This window comes from Biomphalaria glabrata, chromosome 9, assembly GCF_947242115.1.
Source record: "Biomphalaria glabrata chromosome 9, xgBioGlab47.1, whole genome shotgun sequence".
NCBI lineage: Eukaryota > Metazoa > Mollusca > Gastropoda > Planorbidae > Biomphalaria > Biomphalaria glabrata.
Window position 1 is genome coordinate 5,547,033 of NC_074719.1, and position 23,920 is coordinate 5,570,952.

Genomic DNA, 23,920 nt, shown 5'->3' on the forward strand with positions numbered 1-23,920 from the left:
CTTCTAGCGACAGGCCTATTGTTCACTCCAATTTTAACTAACGTGATTAGCTGATCTATCATCATCATCATCTTTCCTTTGCGTTCCTCGCGGAACATAGGGCCTCAGTAAAAACATGCCACTCTCCACGGCCATCTCTACTTCCTCTCCAAGATCTGCACCTCTATATTTTTCAGTACACTCATCTCCTACAGTTTGGTGTTCTCTATTTTATCGTACAGTGTATTTTTAAGATATTTCTCAGACATCTGTTGATGAAGGTCTGTCCTTTTTTTTTTTTTTTTTTTGGTTGTTGCTTCAGTTGTTCTCAGGGTTTCAGAACCATAATCGGCTCTATGAGAAGTAACAACTTTTTGCTACAGATTCTTCTAGCCTGATAGTGATAATTCTTTAGGCCTAGATAGATATTTGTCTGTTTAGTTTTCTTCTGAAATCGGTCTTGGATGCATAAGATGACCAGACGTCCTGACTTAGGCGGGCCAGTCACGCTTTAGACCGTCTATCGCGTTTTTCATAAAATGTCCGGACGGATATTCTTTCATTCAGATCTTTTCTGAGCTTTTCCTCTCCATGGGTTAATTTGTTGTAGACCTGCCCCTACATCACCAATCAGCGCCTCTTTTTTTTTTGCGGTATATTATTTTAGTTCCTTGGTTCTCTTTTTTTCGAGGTGGCCTGCCCATCTGTTATGATGTGTGTTTCCTAGGTGACATGGAAAGGGAGTATTTATTGTTAGCATAGCGAGATAGGAAGTGCTACAAAGAGCAGGGTGAAAGGAGAACCGCTCTGTTATCAGCAGCAGACGCCTTGGCTGGCTTGGCCACGTTCGTAGAATGCCAGTAGGTCGACTTCCACAGGACATCCTGTATGGCGATCTAATAGAAGGCAGGAGAGCCGCTGGTCGCCCACTTTTACGTTATACGGATGTATGCAAACGCGACATGAAGCTCTTCAAAATCGACACTGGCAACTGGGAAGAGGTGGCACTGGACAGATCCACATGGAAAGAGAGCATAAAAGAAGGGTCACGGATTGCAGATGTCATACACAACAGAAGCAGAAAGAAGGGTGAATATGCAACGGCACCTGGTGATTATATATGCCCAACCTGCGATCGCAGCTGTGCATCAATGATTGGCCTCTTTAGTCACACAAGAAGTTGCAAAGGGAAAAGATCGTCTCTCGAGACGTAAAATGCCACAGAGAGCGAGAGAGATAGAGAGCATTAATTTGATTTTAGTCCTGTTGAATGATGCAAGATGAGCGGCGCTGTGTTAAGCACGCAAGACAACCACAGTATTATAATGTCGTGTTTTGATAGCGAGTTAAACTTGTTGAGCTGTCTACCAGCAGTTTGGTGCTACAACCCAACAACCGTCAACACCACCAATGATGCCCGCTATTTTTTAAATGTCCCTCTTCCTTTTAACTGGTCTACCTTCTGGTTAGTGCGTGTCCTCCACATAGTTTCCTCTTGAGTAACACCATATTTTTTTTCTAAGAATTTTCTATTGTTTTCATGACAGGGATTCTGAAATGAGTGGTCTGGGGTTCGAATCTCGGTGAAGACTGGAATTTTGAATTTCAGGATTTTTAGGACGCTCCTGAGTCCACAAAACTTTAATGGTAGCTAACATTACTTGGATAAATTTAGGTAGTTGGTTGTTGTGCTGACCACATGAAACCCTCAAGGTACTGTTTTCCAATTAGGGGGCTGTTGTAATGCTGTGTAGTCTATATTATGAGTACACAGTATAGTCTACACGTTTAATACTCTACATGTTTATTAAGGGTGTCCCTTTCAGAACTTGTGATCTTTGATGTACATCTCACCTTAACAAGGGAGTCATGTTGCCATCACAACCACCTTTACTACACTTAAGTAAGTATCCATCAGGTTTGGATGGACTTAGGGGCATTCTATAAATCCTGAATTAAATCAGTCTTCATCAGGATTCAAAATTGAGACCCCCTTGGTTTTTAACCCACTCAGACACCACACCCACAAAAAATTTACTAAAACAAGCAAACAAACAAACAAATTTGCCAAACTAAACCAAAACTATTTTGAATCATATACAAAAGCCAATATAAAATTTAAAAAACAACAATATTTACTCAAAGAATTCTGCCAATCATTTATTAACAAAGTAACTGAAACATTAGTGTATATCATCTAGTGAGATCTTAGAACACAGATATTTCATAAATATAATCATTACAATAGATTTTCCCTGGTGAACATGCTGGTCAGTATTGAACAATAATTATTTTTCAGTTACCTGGATGTTGGACTGCAGTTATCAGCAGATGAAATGTCTTATCACCTTCTTTATTAACTCTTTCTCTCCGTAATTATTTACCGCATTCTGATGAAATCAACGTTGGTATCATCAGTTAGGAGAGAAAGAGTTAATGATGTACCTTAATTAAGTCGATGTTAGCATAAAATGGCTAAGGAGACAACACACCAACTAATCAAAGTAATCTATTATTAGCATTGAAAGCTTAAGGCATAAATCGGCGTACAGAGGACCATGTTTTCATTCAACTATTTATAAGTTTTTGAAAAGAGGATTAACTCAAAATAAGAAAAAAAATAGGCCAGCTTGTTTAGACTCCAATTCAAATGAAATATAAAGTAGTGAGCAAAAGAAAGAAAGAATTTAAAGTTGTGACAAACTAATCATAAATCTGCTTCACTGAATTCAGACTCTTATTCCCAACTTTTGTGGGTTTTTCCCCCAAAATTCCAGGTATTAAGGGAGAATATCTCGTATCTATGTTATGTTTGCAAAATCACAACCCTTAAAAAAATGACCCCAAATGTGTAACTTATTTACAGAAAGAGTATGATGACCTTATAGAGAAATATAATTCTTTCCCTTTACATCCTTTATTTCCTTTTTTTATATTTTATTCACTAAGAATTAATCTTGCATTTTATTAGTAACAAGAAAATTGCAGTGACCAATTCTAAAATGTGAACAAAGGTCTATAACTACATTATTTCTACATCACATATTTACAACTAGTCGATGGCACTGGGCAATAATCATGATGTGCTACAAAAATAATTCCAATTCTTGGACTAGGAGCTCTAGTGTTTAAACTATATTTTAAGCCAGTCGTCAATAATTTGAATTATGTATTTTGTATGTACCCATTTAGTATGAGGTTTTTGAATTAATATCCATAAAAAAAAGTAACGTACTTACATAATATATTTTACATCAACTACATGAGTGACACAGTATACAGCTTTGATATTTGCAACAGATGTCCATATCTGTTACCTTCACAGAAAATATTACATCTTAGTGAAATCAATTCAACACACACATCAACAATGCAGTTACAATTTTTGATCACATCTCTCGCAGATTTAGAGTTAAACAGAGAAAATTGAATTAGTGACTCGTTATTTTTTTAGGTATTGGAGGTGGGGCCATACCAAAAGGCTTGTGGCTAGATCTCAGAATCTCATGTTCTGGGAACTTGGATAGAATCTGGTTGGCATACAGAACAGACTGTTAAGGAAGACAAAAAAGTTTTAAACATAAAGAAATATACCATAATATTTGGGTCTATATTTTTACACTTGTTACAATGTACTAAAGGGACATATCACTCAGATTAAATTATTAATTAATGTTTGACCAGAGGTTTAAATCATAGAACCTTTCTCAAAAGCCATCAAGAGGCTTGTAGTTAATAAGCATTAGTTTCTTCTCTTGTACTTGTAGAGAATGGATGGAGATCAAAACAAAATAGAGCTTCCATTATTAACATAATTGTAAAAGTGTATTCTTTATAGATATCTCTGCTCCTGCACTGAGGCATATGGTACACAGATGAGTGTATTGTTGAAGGCGAGTGATGAACAAGATGGTTGACTGTTGATCCCAGTTTAGTATATGTAGAAACAGAACTAGAGATAGGCTAGAACCACCTGAGTTGTAGAAAGGATCATTGCCAGTGTGGTGAGCAGGTGAGAAGTTGTCTGGTCAAGAAGAAGTCTTGTGAGGAAATTGTGGAAGGGGTCATTCCTGTAAGTGGAAGACGTTCCTGGTAGTTTATTATGTAGACTATCGTTCTAGAGATAATGAGAAGATAGCAGCATGTACTGTGACCCTGTGTTAGTGGCACAATAGTGAACCCTGTAGGAATTGTAAGACAGGCTGCAACAGTGAACCTTGTATGTTAGTGGAAAGCAGTGGTGGCAAACAGTGAACCCTGCAGGCCAGAGCTAAATGAGCTCATAGCTAACTTAAACATTTATTTTTGTTTAATCGTTTCTCATCTGTTGTCAAGAAAATAAAGATCACTCATCTCTTCACCTTGATCCCTCATTGATTATTTGCCCTAGATTCATTACATTACAATAAAGAAGGACTTGTTATCATTCCCCACAACTTTTTGTTTCCAGAGTTTTTAGAAGTGGGTGGTAGATAATACCAGACAGACAGAGTGAGTTAATATAAGCTTTTTTTTAAAACAATCACCATATTCTAAAGTATACCTGTCAGTTTTGTAATTGAAATGTGTTTCTTTTGTTTTGAGCTTAAGTAAAAAAAAAAAACTGGTTAAAGAAAATGTAATTATAAACTTACATTGGCCGCATTCATTGTCTGCGTGGAGACTGATCGGGACAACACACCATGGAGAGCACCAAGTTTGGTAGTCTTCGCGCTCAGTTTGGTTTTTTCTAAACTTGTTGGAACATGTTGAGAAGGACGTGGAACAAGTCCCAGATCACCAAGACTATAATGAGGCAAGATGCCTTTCATCGAAGGAAATTCACTGAAAAAAAAAACAACAAAAAACACATTTTTTAAGCATTATGTAACCAAGCTTTCTCATTTTTAAAGCAAAAAGTTGAAATCATTTCATTAAGGTATGTAAATTACTGGGTAACAAATTGAGTTACAAGCATAAAAAGTTGAGTTCTAGCAAATTGAAATGTTACAATTTTTTACGACGAAACTGTATAGTTTGCACAAGTTTCTAATCTTACAGATGTCGTATTTTTTAGTGAATGTGGATAGCAATGGAAGCTTAGACAAATATTAAAGACTTGTAGTTTTAATCTAAATAAGTACACTAACTTGTTTTCAATACCTAAGCTAGACTTACTTTTTGATAATACCTTTCTTGGTACTTGGGCTATTGCTCAAGGTACCAACAGATGATAACTGTCTTTTGCCCAACTCATCTGGGTTTGGACCAATGCCCAAGTTGGCAGCACTGTCCATCAGAACCAGCAGTTTTTCAAGCATGTGCTCCCTGCCATACACGACATCAGTGCCGATGTTGTCACTGGTATTCGTCTCTTCACTTTCATCGACATCATCCACCATGTCAGTCTGAGTGCTATTGACACATTTAATCAGCCGATCTTTGTTATCTTCTTTTTCCTGCGGGTAGAGGAGTAGACAAAAAAAAATGTGCGAATTTGTAAATCAATGGTACATTTATAGCACTGATTTTTGTTCCTTTACAAAGTGCACAGATGACACAGCGCTGAGAGAGCTCAGACATAATTATTATTTTATTTAATTATCTCAATGGAATAAGCATCAGTGAAAAATAAGATAAATAAAATTGAAATATATTATTATGTATGTCAAATAATATGAAATGTTATTACCCCAGTACTTACAATTAAAACCTCTTTGATTGCGTCAGCAGCTTCCGCAAGCACTTGTTGAATTTTGTTTCTTAGACTCACTTCTGTGTGCACATCAGACCTGACCTTCTCAAGAGTATCTTCCAGCAGCGCATTATTCTGTGACATCATTCCCATCTCATACCTGGCAGTAGACAGATAAGTTAGATAGTAAACAACTGTTAAATACGTCTTTCTTTTCAACAAAATGGAACAGCCAGAAATGACAAGAAAAACTTTTTTTTAAAGCAAAGCTTATACTAAGTGCAGTTGCATCAATTAATTAGATCTAGACCAACAACAATGAATTTGGGTGAATATTTTTACAAATTGTTTTTTGTTTAATGCTATTTCATGCTTTTAGATTTATCAAAGATTTATCAATGCGCTATAATCCTATCACTTACCCGGACCAGTTGGGAAGATGGGAGGAAGAGGGTGGATACATTAGAAAGTATTTTTAGTAGTATAGGTATTTTTAGTAGTATAGGTTCAGCAAAGGCTTTTCTCTGTGTCTCAAATGTGAATCTTACATTTTAAGCAAGAGTTCTCTAGCTGTCACTTTCAGAAGTTACTACTAGTCACCAACTGTTTTCTTCTATGCCAGTTAGGGCAAACTGATATCTGAATGGATAATTTTCAGGTGGGTACCTCTGTAATGCTTTATCTGCTTCAGATGAGACAAAATATGCAGGTCGAAGAAGATTCTGCAGAGCCAGTTGAAATGATGCACTCTTCCTTAAATCTCAGTTTCAAAAGCAATGTCTTTTTTTTTATTAGTATTGGTGTTGAGTAAAAATATTCCTTTTATTAGTCCATTTTTCTTTGTTACAAGAATATTAAAAATATAATAATTGGCATATAATTTGAGCCCTTGCTACTCTAGCATGCTGACTGCTCTCTGGTCCAATCAATTTGAGGAAAAGGATGATTCTATGCTGCCCTCAGGTGATAAGCAAACCCTAATCAGATCCAGTTAATAGTCAAATAAAAAATGTCAATTCTAAACCAAGTTTCAAGCTTGAACCTTATTGTTTTTTGTTTCAGATGTTCCTTCAGATTTCAAGACCATCTGGGTAACGGTCCAGAGCACAAACCACATGACCAGGCAACCATCCAGTGACCAGTATGAAAACAAATATTCTTTTTTTTCTTTCATTATGTTCCTTTGTGTAGGAAATGCAGGGGAACCAGAGTCATTTATTTCATAACTAATTAGCTCAGTCTACAGCTGTCCTAAACCAGTCTGTGAGAATAGGCCTATGTATTCCCTGTCTTTCACTCACTCACTCATTATGTCTACCGTGTTTTCTTTCATTTGCCACTGTTCATTGTTTTTAAAAAACTGACCTTGTGACTATTTCTAATATTAAGACAATAATGGTGCAGAGAAAGTTGACAAATCTGTTTTTAATTCTTTTAGAGGCCTTCAAGCTTCATATCCATACCTGTTCAGATTGTGTTCTTTGACTTGAATATCTGCAATTCTGTTTTCATGACTGTTATCATCTTTGTTTTTTCATCCCTATTCTCCATTAAGAAAACTGCCAATTTTCTGTCCAATCTACTAACTCAGGGGGTGCGATGGCTGAGTGGTTAAGCAATGGGCTTCCAAACCTTGGTCTTGGGTTTGAATCTTGGTGAGGACATGAATTTCAGGATTTTTAGAGCACCCCTGAGTTCCCTCAACTTTAATGGGTACCTGACTTTAGTTGAAGAAATTAAAGGAGGTTGGACATTGTGCTGGCCGAATGATAACCTGCTCATTATTAACCGTTGGCCCAAGAAAGAGATGACCTTAACATCATCTGCCCAATAGAAGAATGCAAAGTCTGAAAGGGGAACTTTAACTTTACTACTAACTCAGTCAGGTTCTTTAAATAGTCAGCTAAATGTAGGCCAACATAAATATTCTTTTCTCATGCTCTTTTAATGTCATGGAAATGATCCCTTCAAGATTGATATTTAAGAGGAAGAACAAAATAATCAACCTTGTCACCAAATGTCTGTTATTGAAGATTACAGCTATGATTACTTGGTCAAATAAGTAATTTAAAAGAATACATGTTAAAGATCTCTTTGGTGTTGAGATGTTTTTCAGACAATATTCATCATCGTCATCAAACTCCATTTGATTGAGGGCTTGAAAGGCTCAAATCCTCTCTCGCAAAAGCCCAGGACAGAAACCCTGCTGTCTGGCGTAGTGCATACATGTCACCATACAGGTAGAGAATTTGTGGGCTTCCAGACCTGTCGAGGCGGAGATCAGCAAGTCTGGGGCAGACAAAAAGAATATCATGAGACAAGGTTTAAGATTTGATCTGTTGTAGAGTTGGTCCCTCACCTCAATGAATCATTCTGTTGTTTCAAGATGTCTATTTCAGAGTCCAGTTGCATGAGTTCATTTTCTCTCTTTTCATACTCAGCAATGACAGCTTCTTGACTCTGGCATTTATCAGTCATAAGTTTGATGACCTGAAATAAAGTACGAGATAAAAAGCATGTACGTAAAGAATCAATAGGCTTTATTTGTTCTTATTTAGATTATAAATTATTATTAGATACAATTTATGAACTAATTGAAATACATGTGCAATTTTACAATTTAGACAAGGATCTATATTATTATTATTATATTGTTTTCTGATCAATATTAATTTGATCATAATACAACAAACCAATATGTAAATAAATTAGGCTGGTGAGGATATGTAAGTAGTTTATATTGAGAGAAACGCTGAACATAATATTGATATAAGATAATGGACAAGTCTGTGTTTTATTTCTCTTCTCTGGGAAGTTGTGTATATTGTGTTTCCATTATTTCTATTTAAGTGATTTATCTATAGTTTGTCCATCATGGTTTGATGATGACCACTTTTGTCATCCAGGGGGTTGAGGGCTTTGCACTGGGGTTTTGTTCCTCCTCATTTGACTGGTGAGACCTATGTGAGCCCAAATTGGATCAACACCTTTTGGCACATTAATGTTTGTAAAATGTTTTACATGTTTTGGATGTTCCTTCAGAGTTGAAGATAATTTACTTCCTAGTCCAAACCTCCAACCGGACAACTGAGGATGGGAGTAGGCAAGGTTTGAACCCGGGACCATAGATAAGCAAGTCACAGTCCAGCACACAAACCGCACAAATAGGCAGCCATCCTGCATGAGAGTCCAATGTCAGAGTGACATTCTATGACACTCAAGTGACTGACTTCAGGTACTTGTTATTTTATATAGTCTCAGAATCTGTCCTATTCAAGTATTGTTAGGTCAAGGAAGCCATTTACTCTTTTTACACTTAACCTGCATGAGATTATTTATGCATACAATGAAACTGAAGGCATTTTTATTCATTGCTTTTAAAAAGGAAGATTTGAGTCTCTAAAGCCTTCACTGAAATAGTTTGATTATTTGTTGTATATTTCAAATTCAAAATAGTTTCTTCTAATGTTCTTTGCCTTGAACTTGTGTGCACCCCAAAGTAACCAAAAAAAAAAAAAACACAGTTGTAGCAGAAGGCAATCCTATTCAGTCTAAAGCTCAATCTGCAGCCATGTTGCCAATCAGCTGTTATATATTAGCACTTCGTCAACTGGTTTGTAAGTATGAGATACTGAGTACAATGATGCAGATGTGTGTACGATGACCCCAATCTCCATTCCTAAGAAACTACGATGACCCTAATCTCAATTCCTAAGAAACTACGATGACCCCAATCTCAATTCCTAAGAAACTACGATGACCCTAATCTCAATTCCTAAGAAACTACGATGACCCTAATCTCAATTCCTAAGAAACTACGATGACCCTAATCTCAATTCCTAAGAAACTACGATGACCCTAATCTCAATTCCTAAGAAACTACGATGACCCTAATCTCAATTCCTAAGAAACTACGATGACCCTAATCTCAATTCCTAAGAAACTACGATGACCTAATCTCAATTCCTAAGAAACTGAAGATGGCTATGAAGTCAGTACTGCCTGCTTTTGTTCTGAAGCTTTTTGGCTTTGGTCTGACAATTATCAAAAAGTATTTTATTTACTTGTACTGAAGCAAGGGAGGCTACAATAATAAGTCTTAACTTTATGTTTGATGGAGAGAAAAGAGCCCTGCTGATTCATCAGTCTTTCATTCCAGACTTCTGCTGGACCATATATTTGAAACAAACTAATTCAAACTAGGGCAAACCTTTAAATTGCTTTGATTTTTCTTTCCCATTTCTCTCTCATTAAACTCCAGCATCTCCACCTGCTGCTTCAACTTCTTGACCTTGTCGTGAAGCTCGTCATTCTCCTGTATCATCTCAATGGTCTTGTCGGACATTTTGGCCAGCTGAGCTGTAATGGATACATTTTCTCTAATGGTTCTCTTGGTGGTCTCTGCCATCTGCTTGTTGCTGACTTTACGAAACTCCGCTGCCACCTGGTTCACTCTCAAAATCATTTCCTTCTTCAATCTGTGGAGATAAAAATAGTCATGTAGGCAAAAGGCGCACCCAATGGCATTATAATCTATCAATGGCATAATTATTTAAAAACAAATTCATATTGACATATGCAGTAAGAACTGTATTTATAAGTGAATAAGGTATATTGGAAAAAAACAATAAGAAGAGATACTATACTGAAAGAATTCACATTTGTCCATCTAGTAAACATGGTAATCTAATTTATTTGTGTAAATAATTTATGAGTGTTATTGAGTGTGTGTGTGTTTCTATGGTGATAGTGGGATGAGGTAAATGATTGGTTGTGAAAGATGCATCATATGTGGCATTGTCGTCATTTGGTCTGAGTTAGGACAGACGGCTCTAAAACGTGAGACTGAAAGGTTGTGTTATTGTAATGAATTAGACTTCATTAAGAAATATTACTAAAATCTAGAACATTTATTTTATTTAATATCAACTTGATTTTAGTCTATGTTATAAATAAAGTTATATTTAGTAGGCCTATTGTTCACAAGGAATTTATTCAGGTTATTTGAAATTTTATTAGTTAAAATATAGTATGTGTACAACGGTTTAGTTGTCTACCAGCAGTTTGGTGATACAAGTCAACGACCGGTAATAACTTCTTCTTCGTTCTCATTGTTATGTTGGAGTGTTCAAATGAGTAGACCAATACATGAGATGAACTGTGCAGTGGTTTCCAAATCAGGGAGCTCTCCATATAGTTTCCTTTCTATTGGGGTGATTTGGGGCCAATGTCTTATACGGGCCTCTTGGTATAGAGAGCACTTTTGGAGGACGTGGTCTGCATTCTCTGGTGATACTCCACATGGGCAGATTTCACTGGTTCCAATTTTGAGCTTCCGATACATGTGTTGTCGCATTCTGTTGTGTCCTGTCCTAAGTCGAAAGATTAGACGTTGGTCTTGTCGGGATAGCTTATAGTAAGCGTCATCTTTCTTGTGATTTGGATGAGAGCTTGTCCATTTCTCATTTATTTTATTTACGATTAATTTCTTCAAACCGGTAATAACAATAAGATCTTAGTTTAAAATACAGACTAAACATTTGTTTACTTACCTGTCTTTGTCAATCACAGCTTTCTTTTCCAAGTTGTACAGGTTCTCTTTATTTTCTTCTTCCTTCCTTGCCAGCTCAGCTTCCATTAAAGCAAACTTAGCCATCAGTTCTTCTTTTTGAACTTTAAACTCTTCTAATGAGGCTAGTTTCCCGCCTAGTTGGAACACACAAAAATAGGAACATTTTTAGAATTCCGCTAATATGTGTCAGTGATGGAATGCTGCCTGGTGCAGGAGGTTAGGGGTTAGGTTGTTATAATCTTCAAATCTGAAGGAACATCAGAAACATGCAAAACAAAACAAAACTTTCATTGTGAAAAAAAAAAAAGTTTTGCCGCACTCTTTAATCTAAATGCAGAATGTACTAAGTTCAGGTAAACCCTTACCTACTAATTACAACACAGGCTTACAGTCTATAGGAAGTGTCAGAGGCAGGGTTGGAGAGATTGAATATATTGTTTATTTGTTGTAGCTTTAGTATGAAAGAGTTATATCCCTTTGTTCATGTATTCTGTCAGACACTTAGTTACTATAATTAGTTTGTATAGAGACGCACCATAGCTGATGGACTTTGAATGCAACTTTAGTGACATCACGACTTAGTTGGGTTAGAGATTACTTATGTGAATAAAGTCAGTTGGTGTTAGGATTTCTTAGGGATAATGTGATTTATAAACAGAGACTTTTGGACTTAGTTTCTCTAATGGTTCTCTTGGTGGTTTCTGCCATCTGCTTGTTGCTGACTTTACGAAACTCTGCTGGGTAGGTTTCTGTTCTTCTTCGTTGCATTGAATACACCCGCACAAGAGTAATCTGTCGAAGTCAGACTTGTATCAACAACTACAAGTAAACTCAGACATCTCCTGAGCAATCTGTCGAAGTCAGACTGGCATCAACAACTACAAGGTCAAGGTCTATCACAATGCCACGGGTAGGATTGTGAACAGTCTGCACGCGATATGAACTGAATGTTTTGATTCTGGATATGACGGGGAGAGCTTAGTCAGTTGTTATTTTGTGTTGGAATAGGACGTTAATCCAATATGATTACACGTGTGTCTGAGTTATTTGATATTAAGAGTTCCTATTTCTCTGGATGGTTGGAGTTATTGTTAAGTGTGTTTAAAAGTAATGTTTGGAGTTTTTTAGGGACGAAATCATATAGTTTTTAAATCCCCCCTTGAGGTAAGTAACAGAACATGACAACAGAAATAATAAAAATTGACAATGCTGAATATAAAAACTATAAAACTTTAACTTGTATTTTAAAAAATTTATTCTACAACCAATTTTATGAAACAACTCTCCATCTAGATTTAATGACAAAAAATGCAAAATACTAATGCAAATGTTTATGATTTTTTTTTTATTTATTAACTTTTTTAAAAATTAACAATGCAGGGATTTCCATTAATCAACAAGAAAACTATTTTTTCTTTATCAGTGTCATAAGCAACATAGTTTGAGATGAATACTATATCCAGCACCATATATTCTGACTTGTAACAATTTCTCAAAAGACACACATGACTTCATTAAAACCCTTACCTAACATCATGTTCTCAGCAGTCAGCTGGTCTTTCATTTCCTGATACTCCGAGCGCTGTTCTTGAATCTGCTTTTTAAAGGCTTCTCGCTCATTATCTCTTGCTTGCTGGAGACCAATATAACGGTCATTTAAGTCGACTATTTCATCCGCTAGAGAAAAAAGAGCAAAAAGCACTGTCATTTGTTACTTTAAAAAAAAAAGAGTTTTAATCTAGCAATAAATTACTTTATTAGAATTAAATTGCTATTGGATCTGATAACAATATAATCTAAATTTCTATTATATGTTACAATGAAAAGAAAAGAGATGGAGTTATGTAATAAAAGTTCTGATCTGGATTTGATACAAATTCTACTTCACATTGAAAGTAGATGTAATTATTTAATAATTTGTTAAGCTTATTCTCAAAATCATTGCAATTAGACATAGCTCATTGTTACTCTGTAAAAAAGTGTCAGAATAATACAATTCAACCTGTCTACAATATCTAGCTTCCGAAACAGGAAGATAGTTTTTTAGATTTACATAAAAGCTCATTCTCTCAAATGAGTGCAGCTCTTTTTCTGTTACTTTTAGCTCACTTTATTTTACTTTGGCACACTGCTATAGCTGGCTCCGAATGTTTGGCACACTGCTATAGCTGGCTCCGAATGAGAATTCAGAACATAAAGGAATTAGTTTCAAGAATACATGTGTGGAAAATCGCAGTATCTAACAGGTCAAAGTAGCTTATCAATCAAAAGTCAGAGGATCAAAGAGCACAATTAGCCAGCAAAGTTCACAGGTATCCTACCAAGCTGGGCATTCCCTTCTAATACCCTAGATGTTTTCCAAAAAAAGGAGAGGCTCATTGCAGCACTGACAAATTACATAACAAAAAAAATCCAGACTTTGTCAAGATTTGAATTCAATGTTTTAGCACTTATTCTCAGCCAACACATTAACATTTTTTAACACTGATCTACACAAAACTTAATTTTTCAGATCAATTAACTACATCTAGATCTCAAGAACTATTTTTCTTTGGCACAGTCTGCAAAAAAGCTCACAGCTCAGCAGCAAAATCTGGCTAGAAGAAGAAGAATCTCAAACTCAATAAACATTTTCAGCTTTTAACAAATAATATAAAGTTGTCTTTTGGGCTGTAAACTATAAAGTCACATATTTTTGACATTTTAACCACTTACTGAAGGTATTATAAATCTAATATTATAATAGACCATATCTTACAAAATATCCTCAGCTGGTCTCATAAATTTGAAAAAGGGGTCGACTGACTAAGATTGCAAAATCAGAAGTAGCTGGTAAGTTAACAGTTAGTAGAGAATACAGTTAATTATTTACCTTTCTGTTCCACTTGTTTCTTCCAAAAGGAAATAATCTCCTTTTTGTCCGAGGACAACTGGTCAAACTTCTCTTGAAACTGGCCATTAGCAACTTCCAGTTCATCACAGCGCTTCTGGTATCTGCAAAATGGAACAAAAAAAAAAAGATGCTTAAATTTGAATTTACAATACCACAGGTTGAAAGTAAATTTTTGTAATGCACCAAGATACCTGTGTGTAGTCGCTGAATGAACTCTTTATGTTGTGTCTGTTGTATTTATGTATTTATGTATTTATCTGTTGTGTTGTCTTTATATGAGAAAAGAGTCCTTGTAATCACAACAAACTTCCGTAAGGATCAATAAAGCAGTCTTAGTCTTAGATAAATGGGAATTTGAACTTAAGGATTTTTAGGGCGCTCCTGAGTGTAACCAACTCTAGTGGTACCTGTCATTAGTTGGGGAAAAGTAAAGGCGGTTGGTTATGCTGGCCACATGACACCCTACTTAACCATAGGCTACAGGTGGCCTTGACTTCATTTGCCATATAGATCACTATGTAAGGTATACTTTACTCAAAAGACTATCCTTGGTTCATTGAAACCATAAATGTGTTTCCTCTGTTATATAACTGCACACATACACACACCACAAAAAATCTTTAATAATCTGATCCTCAGTGCTTAAAATAATTCCTTAGTATTTGACACATTACTTGCTACTGTAATAGGGCTGCTTTATTTATGCATGGTAATGTTTTATATAGTTTTACTATAGGATTTATGAGTAGGATAAGTGAATTGTTTTTGTTGAGAATATCTTGCTGACATGCAGCATTCATAGATAGTTTATGTCAACTGTGTGATACACAATTAAACAGTGGTCTGCATTGTAGGCCTACACATTATTCAGTACAACTTTCCACCAATAAATGTTTAATGTATAATAATAGCCAAATAATGATAAAAGTTTTGAACAACCACAAAGGACATAAAACTAAAATGCTAAAAGGCCTATACTAGAATATGGATCTTTTGTCATGAATCACACTAGAGAACAATTAAGATGTTTAAAAATCCAAAATCACATTATACTGACATTCACAGCTAATGAGATAAGCACCATAAATAAGGTCACTAAAATTAGCAGCAAATTGTAGGCCTACTGAAAAACCTTTGAACTTTTGTCCCTATTGAAGATACACATCTCTATGAAAAAAAAAATTTTCAAATTTAAGAATCTCTAGATGTTGAGAGGCAAATGTTTAAATGGAGTCAAGCAAATCACTTCAAGAAGACTGGAGCCTAAGTTCCAAAACATTATTCAAAAGTATGAACAACTTACATCCTACTCTTTAATCATGATTTTTATTTTGGTCAAATCTGATCTCAAATTTCATCTTCTTAATTGCTATTATAAATGACAACCTTTTATTTACTAATTGTAAAATGTTACATGAATGGCAATGTCTAAGATTCTGAAGATTAAGGATGAGTGCAATGTTTCACATGACTACACAAACCCAGTTGTGACCTGCATATTTTTCTGCAGCTTATGCAGACAAAACCATTGTTCATGAGCGGTCTATTTAATTAAAATAGTAATAAACTGCCCTATTGTAAAAAGTGATTATTGTGTGTAATATATAGTGAATTTAAAAATAACCAGATAATAAAAAGTTATTTTTCCTCAACCATTGCAATGCAAATAGACATTTTGTAAAGAGTTATGCTATCTCCCAACACCAATATTATTTTCAAGGGGGCCCTCTATAAAAAAAATGTTTTCCATTCCAAAATTTATATTATGGAAAAGAATATCTGTAGATTCCAAAAAAGAAGATAAATGCATTTTTGAGTTTACATTATATTTACTACTAAAAGCATGGGAAAAGACAAATATGCAAAATATACAAATCTTTTTTAAATAAAAAAACAAACAAAGTGTATCTAAAGAGGAAGAGCTTCGTCCTAAAAACAATATCTACCAATAATGTAAACGTTATTCAATATCAAACAAAATAATTAATAAACAATAACTAATTGATTAATTGAGTATTTTTGTTTCATGATTAATGTTTTGTTAGGTACAAAAATAGTTAAATATTTTTTTTATGTATCAACTTGGTTGGAGAATTTATGAGGGAGAAACAGCGTTAACAATTATTTATGAGGACTAAACCCAACAAATTTAGCCATAGCTGTGAATAGTTTCCCTTGTTGTTATTAAACAAAATAATTAATTACAACTAATTAATTGTCTAATTGGTTACTTTTTTTTTTATTTGTGTCTTATCTATGTCAATGAATGATTTTGCAAAGTTTCAACTTGATACTAGAATGGGTGTGGAACAAATAACATGTACACACTTTTTATCAGACAGACAGACAGAGTGAGTTGATATAAGCTTTCTTAAAAAATTCAGAGCATTACTTAGTGGCTGAGCGGTAAAGCGCTTGGCTTCTGAACTGAAGGTCCCTGGTTCAAATCCTGGTGAAGACTGGGAATTTTAATTTCGGGATCTTTGGGCAACTCTTTGATCACCCAGCTTTATTGTGCATCTGATGTTAGTTGGGGAAAAGTAAAGGCAGTTGGTCGTTGTGCAGGCCCCCATGACACCCTCATTGTCCGTGGATCACAGAAACAGGTGACCTTTGCATCATCTGCCCATTAGATTGCTAGGTCTGAAAGGGGAACTTTACTATGCAAAAGATATTTCTAACAGGGTTAGAAATGTGCCATTATCTTTGTTTAAAAAAAAAATAGCTGTGTTTATAGCTTCGCATGCAAAGGAGGAGTTTCATATACTTATTAACTCTTTCTCTCCGTAGTTATTTACCACATTCTGGTGGAATCAACGCTGGTGTCGTCAGTTAGGAGAGAAAGAGTTAAAAGCATCATTGAAATTATCTATAACTCAACACAGTGGACATTGTATAGAAACAGCACACAATGTCAAGAACATGGCCACTCACTTATTTAACCGTCTTTCTAGATTATCAATGATAGTTAGGAAATGCTCTTTGGTCTCTATATCTAGTGGTGGTGGCCCTCGCTGTAAAGTTGCGGGAGGGACGTCTTGTTTCACTTTAGCTAGGAAAGAGTTTGTTCCTTTTCGACTCATTTAGGTTTGGTGTGCTGTCTTTATGATGAGAACTTAGCCAATCGATGACATTTCCTAATGTAAATTCAAACATATCAGAGTGTATAAGAATGTATCAACACTTGTTCGATGATATTTTTCTAATTACAATGTGGATCTCCTTGACAGCATTTTTTTTTCAGCACTTGAGGAAATTTCTGAGTTAACTGTGGGCAACAGAAACAGTTGACCTTTACATCATCTGCCCAATAGATTGCAAGGTCTGAAAGGGGAAATTTCTGAGTTGACCCATCTACATAATGTATTTAAAAACTCTGGTTGAGGTATAGGTACATAGTTATTGAATGTATTGGTAACGAATAAAATGTACATGAAACAGTACATATGTTTTGAAGACTTTATATGTGGCTTATCAGTTACTTGCTTAGCCTTAAGCATATTCTATAATCCAAAGGAGTTAATGCTATACTGAATAAAAGAATATAACAAATAAAATAAACTATTAGTATTATCTGTGAAATAAGAAGAGTAATATTAATACTATCACGCTTAAGATTAGAGCCAGGCTTTCTTTATTACTTTATGTATCATTTGTGATAATATACCTTTATTATATAGGCCTAGTCTCTAATAAAATAATATTAATAAGACTCATTAAGACGTATATTATCTAAATCTGGTTCATGATAATCCATACTCTAGATCTATAATTCTATTCTATAGGCTACCTTTTTTTGGGGGGAATATATATATATATAAGATAAGATAAGATAGCTTTTATTGATCCAATCAAATGGAAATTCAGTTTGACTACGATTGACAACCTCAGCGTAACTACTGTACAATAACAATATAGATGCACATACGAACAACATTCACACACGAAAAACACATACACATAACCAGCGCTTTATAAATAGACTTCTATGTACTTCTCGATGATGACAGAATGTTAATTTTTAATGTTGGTCATCCAGGGTCTATTATTACTGAATGTTTTAATTTTCTTCTTTTGTACAATCATGTTTTCACAGAAATGGATGTACGAATTAACAGTTGTGGTAAGTTCATCTATGTCTGGGCAGTTGTTTACAAACATGTCCCAATCTGTTTGCTCCAGACAACTTTGTAGCTGTGAAACAGCGTCGTCAGACCATGACTGGATGGACTGTACTTCGAGTTTTGTATTTTTTAAACCGGTTTGTACATGGGTGTAAGATGGATCATTGTGTGGTCTGACTCTCCTAGGGGAAATAGCAATATTGAGCTAACGAAAGATTGAAATCCCCCATAACTAGTCAGGCAGCATCAGAACTTTTTATCTAGATTATATGCACAATGTCTAGTATATATATATATATATAGCCTAATATAAAATACACAGAGAGAGAGAGCGCTACATCCCCCCACCCCGTTTTTTCAGCCCTCTTTTCTTCACTGACTGATCTACTCTAGTAATCTACTACTAGGACTATAGGCTCAGTATAGGCCTACTACTAGTACTAGTAGGCCTAATAAAGGCTAATAGAGTAATAATAACTAGTATAATAATTAATTATTAATAATAATACTAGATCACTAGGTCTATTAGATGACTATATTAAATATTATATTTATATTTAAAACAGAACGAATGTTTACTAGATCTAGATATCGCGAGAAATTCAAAGTTAATGTATTATATTAATGATATTAAGCCATGATGTTTCATCTAGTCGAAATCTAGACACGATGTAGTGTAGACTAGATTGGCTAGATAGATCTATATAGGCATTCTAGATCTAACTCTAGACTCTAATTGATTGAATCTAGCCAAGTACTTCCGTTTATTCTAGAATCACATGTTGCCATGGCCAACAGCGCACCCGCACTAATATATGAATTTATAAAACAGAATTTATCATTCTTTTACCTTTAAATTTACATATCCCTTAGTCTGTTGGACCGTTGGGGCCCCAAGCAAGATTTGTCGACCGTCTTTCTCCATTCTTCCCTGTCTTTTGCCTTGTTTAAAACCTCTATCATTCTATCTATCTTTTTAAATAGGCCTAAATATATACACAAAGATAAAGGCACATTCCTCGTCCCATATGCTAGGACAAATTTGTACAAATACTCCTTCTTCCCTAGTGCTATTAGAGCATGGAATGGGTTGCCAGAGCTAGCCAGGAAAACCAGTGACTTGGCAGAATTTAAGTCATTGGTTAATATGCATGACTAAATACATGACGCGTAGGACGTAATCATCTTCTTTTTTGAAGTAACGTCTGTATTATATAAGATAAGATAAGTAGGCCTACCAGGTGACAGCAGAGCCTCGCTCGTTTGAATAGTTTGTTTATTTAGATCAGTGGTTCCAAAACTTTTTTGTCTCGTAGACCCCTTGCCATTTTTTCTGGCTTTCGGTAGACCCTCCTACTTAACTTGTATTGAATTTTTGCAAATTCATCAAAACATTTTTAAAACTAATTTCTAACTGTAGTCAGTTAAAGGGTGAAAAACTAATTTAAAGCTATAAACAGCGTTATAGAGATCTTTTTTTATTGATAAAATTCTAATTTAAACTAATTAAAATAACAATTTATATTTATTACTGGAATCACCAAAAACACTGAAATTTATTTATTTTTTTTGCACCTCTATTATCCGTTGCTAAGGATATTATGTTTCATGTAGGAATTTTTTTGTTCTATGAAGTAGTTCTCAAACATTAAATAGTAATCAATCAATTAATTAATTAGGCTTATGTATCATTTTAAAAGTTTTCGCAAAGAGCAGTTTCTTATGTATTTTTTGATCTTTCACGTCTGGCTCAATTATTGGGTGCGCAGAACTGTTTTCACTAACAAGAGAAGGTGTGAAGGTACCTAGTGAGTACCTAAACCAGCAAGCTTTCGGCAGGAAGGGCTCATTAGACTTGGCTTGCAGCCCACCTAGCAGAAGGAAAACTGAATTCAAACTGTGCTGCCTTGCAGCTATACCCGAACATGGGAAAGGTTTCGTGGGTCAACCCTGTTAAAAATAAGGAGCTGGCGACCTTTAGGCAGTTTGCAGCACACAGCGCTACACCCTGTCAGAGCCTACGACGCCTCTGATCCCAAACTGTATATATGTCGTTTGGAAAGATTTACAAAAGAAGCTTTTAATTTTATAACTCATGCCACAGACGTGACCCTGAACTGTTGCTTAAAGAAATTCGTTTTATAATATGAAATAGATTTATAGATTTGTGTAAAACAGTTATTGAATACAACGGTGGGTACAATCAATGTTTTACCTTTACTAGAGTGTTTTCCGTATTTTGCTATACATGTATTTAAAGAGATTTTGTAAGACGCTCACAAACTATTATCTTCTCTATATGATGTCGAAGAGAGATTTTGTGGGTCTATTCTGATCTGATACGAACGTTTTTCATATCATTATCTATTTTGTCAGGTTGCAGGCATTGTCTCAAATGATCCTCCAGCATAATTGATTTCATATCGGTATAAAAATGCACTTAGGCAACCGCTAGTATGACAAGGAAGGAGTAATTACCAATTTTCCATAATCAACGCTGTACAGTCTACATTCTTTTTGTTAAACATTGGTTGCATGTAGAAATTGAAATTAGATACAACAATTTTTCGTTTGAATGGCAGGATAAATATTTAAAGGATTAACTCGGGTACAAATCATATATTAGTCTATGAAAGAATTGCTTTAATTTGATGTTAAAATTAATGTCACGACTTTAATTTAAATGATATCTATTATCGTAGAACCCCGTGGACATCTCATAGACCCCCAATTTATGTTTTCCCTTTCGTAGACCCCTTGGAAGTCTTCGTAGACCCCTGGGGGTCTATATAGACCACTTTGAGAATCACTGATCTACAGCTCATCAGTGGGGCCGACGCCAAAAGTGTTTTTTCTTTCATTCTTTACTGCTGAAACGCATTCTCCTGACGTCTACAGCTCATTACTCATCCTATTGAAAAATAGCATTTTCAATAATGTTTTACTTAAAAAAAATATTCTAATATGAATTAGATAGGCCCTTACTACACTGGAAATAAAACGATTTGAAGCTACCCCACATGTTTAGATTAAGGCTTTGAAGATCACCGCCGAAAAAAGGTTTTGAATTTTTTTTATTTTTTTTGAAAAAAGCTCATTTGCAATTGATAGATTTTGTTCAATAGGCATGTTTGTAACTTTTTTTGTTACGTAACTATAATTCAAAGCTCTAAACAAACATGGTTACAAAAGACAGTTTGTTGGAAACAAACAAACTCAAAATCGGCCCCCGAAGTGGTCCACCCAGGCAGGCTTCAATATTTTCAGAAAGAACATCGGGGTTAGGGTTAGGATGTTCAGAAAGAACATCCGAATGAAATTATATCAAAGACAAATGAGAGATAAGAATGGAGAAAGAAGGTTAACAGATCTTGTGTAGTGCCCCAACTTTCCCGCAGATTAAAGGATAGATGAAAGTGAATTTAAAGTTAGATGTGAACCTGGCCTAACTAGTTCCTCTTTCAGACCTTGTGGTCTATAGGACAGATGATGTAAAGTCATGTATTCGCTTCATAATCTTAAGGCATAGCACAAGTACCGAGACACTCGCTGCTTGGAGTGGCGAGTACTGAGACACTTGCTGCTTGGAGTGACAAGTACCGGGACACTCGCTGCTTGGAGTGACAAGTACCGGGACACTCGCTGCTTGGAGTGACAAGTACCGGGACACTCGCTGCTTAGAGTGAAAAGTACCGGGACACTCGCTGCTTGGAGTGACAAGTACCGGGACACTCGCTGCTTGGAGTGACAAGTACCGGGACACTCGCTGCTTGGAGTGACAAGTACCGGGACACTCGCTACTTGGAGTGACAAGTACCGAGACACTCGCTGCTTGGAGTGACAAGTACCGGGACACTCGCTGCTTGGAGTGACAAGTACCGGACACTCGCTGCTTGGAGTGACAAGTACCGGGACACTCGCTGCTTGGAGTGATAAGTACCGGACACTCGCTGCTTGGAGTGACAAGTACCGGGACACTCGCTGCTTGGAGTGACAAGTACCGGGACACTCGCTGCTTGGAGTGACAAGTACCACACTCGCTGCTTGGAGTGACAAGTACCGGACACTCGCTGCTTGGAGTGACAAGTACCGAGACACTCGCTGCTTGGAGTGACAAGTACCGGGACACTCGCTGCTTGGAGTGACAAGTACCGGGACACTCGCTGCTTGGAGTGACAAGTACCGGGACACTCGCTGCTTGGAGTGACAAGTACCGGGACACTCGCTGCTTGGAGTGACAAGTACCGGGACACTCGCTGCTTGGAGTGACAAGTACCGGACACTCGCTGCTTGGAGTGACAAGTACCGGACACTCGCTGCTTGGAGTGACAAGTACCGGACACTCGCTGCTTGGAGTGACAAGTACCGGGACACTCGCTATTTGGAGTGACAAGTACCGGGACACTCGCTGCTTGGAGTGATAAGTACCGGGACACTCGCTGCTTGGAGTGACAAGTACCGGGACACTCGCTGCTTGGAGTGACAAGTACCGGGACACTCGCTACTTGGAGTGACAAGTACCGAGACACTCGCTGCTTGGAGTGACAAGTACCGGGACACTCGCTGCTTGGAGTGACAAGTACCGGGACACTCGCTGCTTGGAGTGACAAGTACCGGACACTCGCTGCTTGGAGTGACAAGTACCGGACACTCGCTGCTTGGAGTGACAAGTACAGGACACTCGCTGCTTGGAGTGACAAGTACCGGACACTCGCTGCTTGGAGTGACAAGTACCGGGACACTCGCTGCTTGGAGTGACAAGTACCGGACACTCGCTGCTTGGAGTGACAAGTATCGGACACTCGCTGCTTGGAGTGACAAGTACCGGACACTCGCTGCTTGGAGTGACAAGTACAGGACACTCGCTGCTTGGAGTGACAAGTACCGGACACTCGCTGCTTGGAGTGACAAGTACCGGACACTCGCTGCTTGGAGTGACAAGTACCGGACACTCGCTGCTTGGAGTGACAAGTACCGGACACTCGCTGCTTGGAGTGACAAGTACCGGACACTCGCTGCTTGGAGTGACAAGTACCGGACACTCGCTGCTTGGAGTGACAAGTACCGGACACTCGCTGCTTGGAGTGACAAGTACCGGGACACTCGCTGCTTGGAGTGACAAGTACCGGGACACTCGCTGCTTGGAGTGACAAGTACCGGACACTCGCTGCTTGGAGTGGCAAGTACCGGACACTCGCTGCTTGGAGTGACAAGTACCGGACACTCGCTGCTTGGAGTGACAAGTACCGGACACTCGCTGCTTGGAGTGACAAGTACCGGGACACGCGCTGTTTTGAGTGACAAGCACCGGGACACGCGCTGCTTTGAGTGACAAGTACCGGGACACTCCTTACACTTGCAAACATCTACGCACCAGCAAAGAGCGCGGAAAAACAGGGTTTTTATGAAAATCTAATCGATATACTAAACAATAATTATAGAGAGGATACGCTAATCATAGGGGGGGGGGGGATTTCAACAACATAACTTCTGCATTAGATAAACAGACTACTTTGGCAAAAAAAGATGAAAAATCTCTTGAAAACCTTAGTTCAGTAACTAGTTAGATTTGAATGAGGGAAGATATGAGAAATCTCTTGAAACTCTTATGGAATAACTAGTTAGATTTAAATGAGGGAAAATTTATAGTTCTATTTAAGAAAGTTCCACCATAAATT

General features: G+C 36.7%; 1 protein-coding gene across 2 annotated transcripts in view; it reads right to left on the minus strand.

Moving 5' to 3' along the window:
• Positions 1 to 2,113: 2,113 nt before the first annotated feature.
• Positions 2,114 to 23,920, minus strand: part of LOC106057287 (cilia- and flagella-associated protein 157-like) — a 30,666-nt gene continuing 8,859 nt past the window's right edge. Inside the window, exons 1-11 of one of the 2 annotated variants that reach the window (XM_056040323.1) lie at positions 18,822 to 18,979; positions 17,053 to 17,255; positions 14,098 to 14,219; positions 12,753 to 12,902; positions 11,206 to 11,359; positions 9,864 to 10,131; positions 8,013 to 8,143; positions 5,663 to 5,813; positions 5,137 to 5,417; positions 4,614 to 4,803; positions 2,114 to 3,530 (exon numbers count right to left, since the gene is read on the minus strand). In XM_056040323.1, the coding sequence (XP_055896298.1) occupies positions 3,411 to 3,530; positions 4,614 to 4,803; positions 5,137 to 5,417; positions 5,663 to 5,813; positions 8,013 to 8,143; positions 9,864 to 10,131; positions 11,206 to 11,359; positions 12,753 to 12,902; positions 14,098 to 14,219; positions 17,053 to 17,201 (1,716 nt within the window). In that variant the 5' untranslated portion in view covers positions 17,202 to 17,255; positions 18,822 to 18,979 and the 3' untranslated portion in view covers positions 2,114 to 3,410. Of the gene's footprint in view, positions 3,531 to 4,613; positions 4,804 to 5,136; positions 5,418 to 5,662; positions 5,814 to 8,012; positions 8,144 to 9,863; positions 10,132 to 11,205; positions 11,360 to 12,752; positions 12,903 to 14,097; positions 14,220 to 17,052; positions 17,256 to 18,821; positions 18,980 to 23,920 lie in introns of those variants that run through there. The other variant, XM_056040322.1, reaches the window with a different exon arrangement.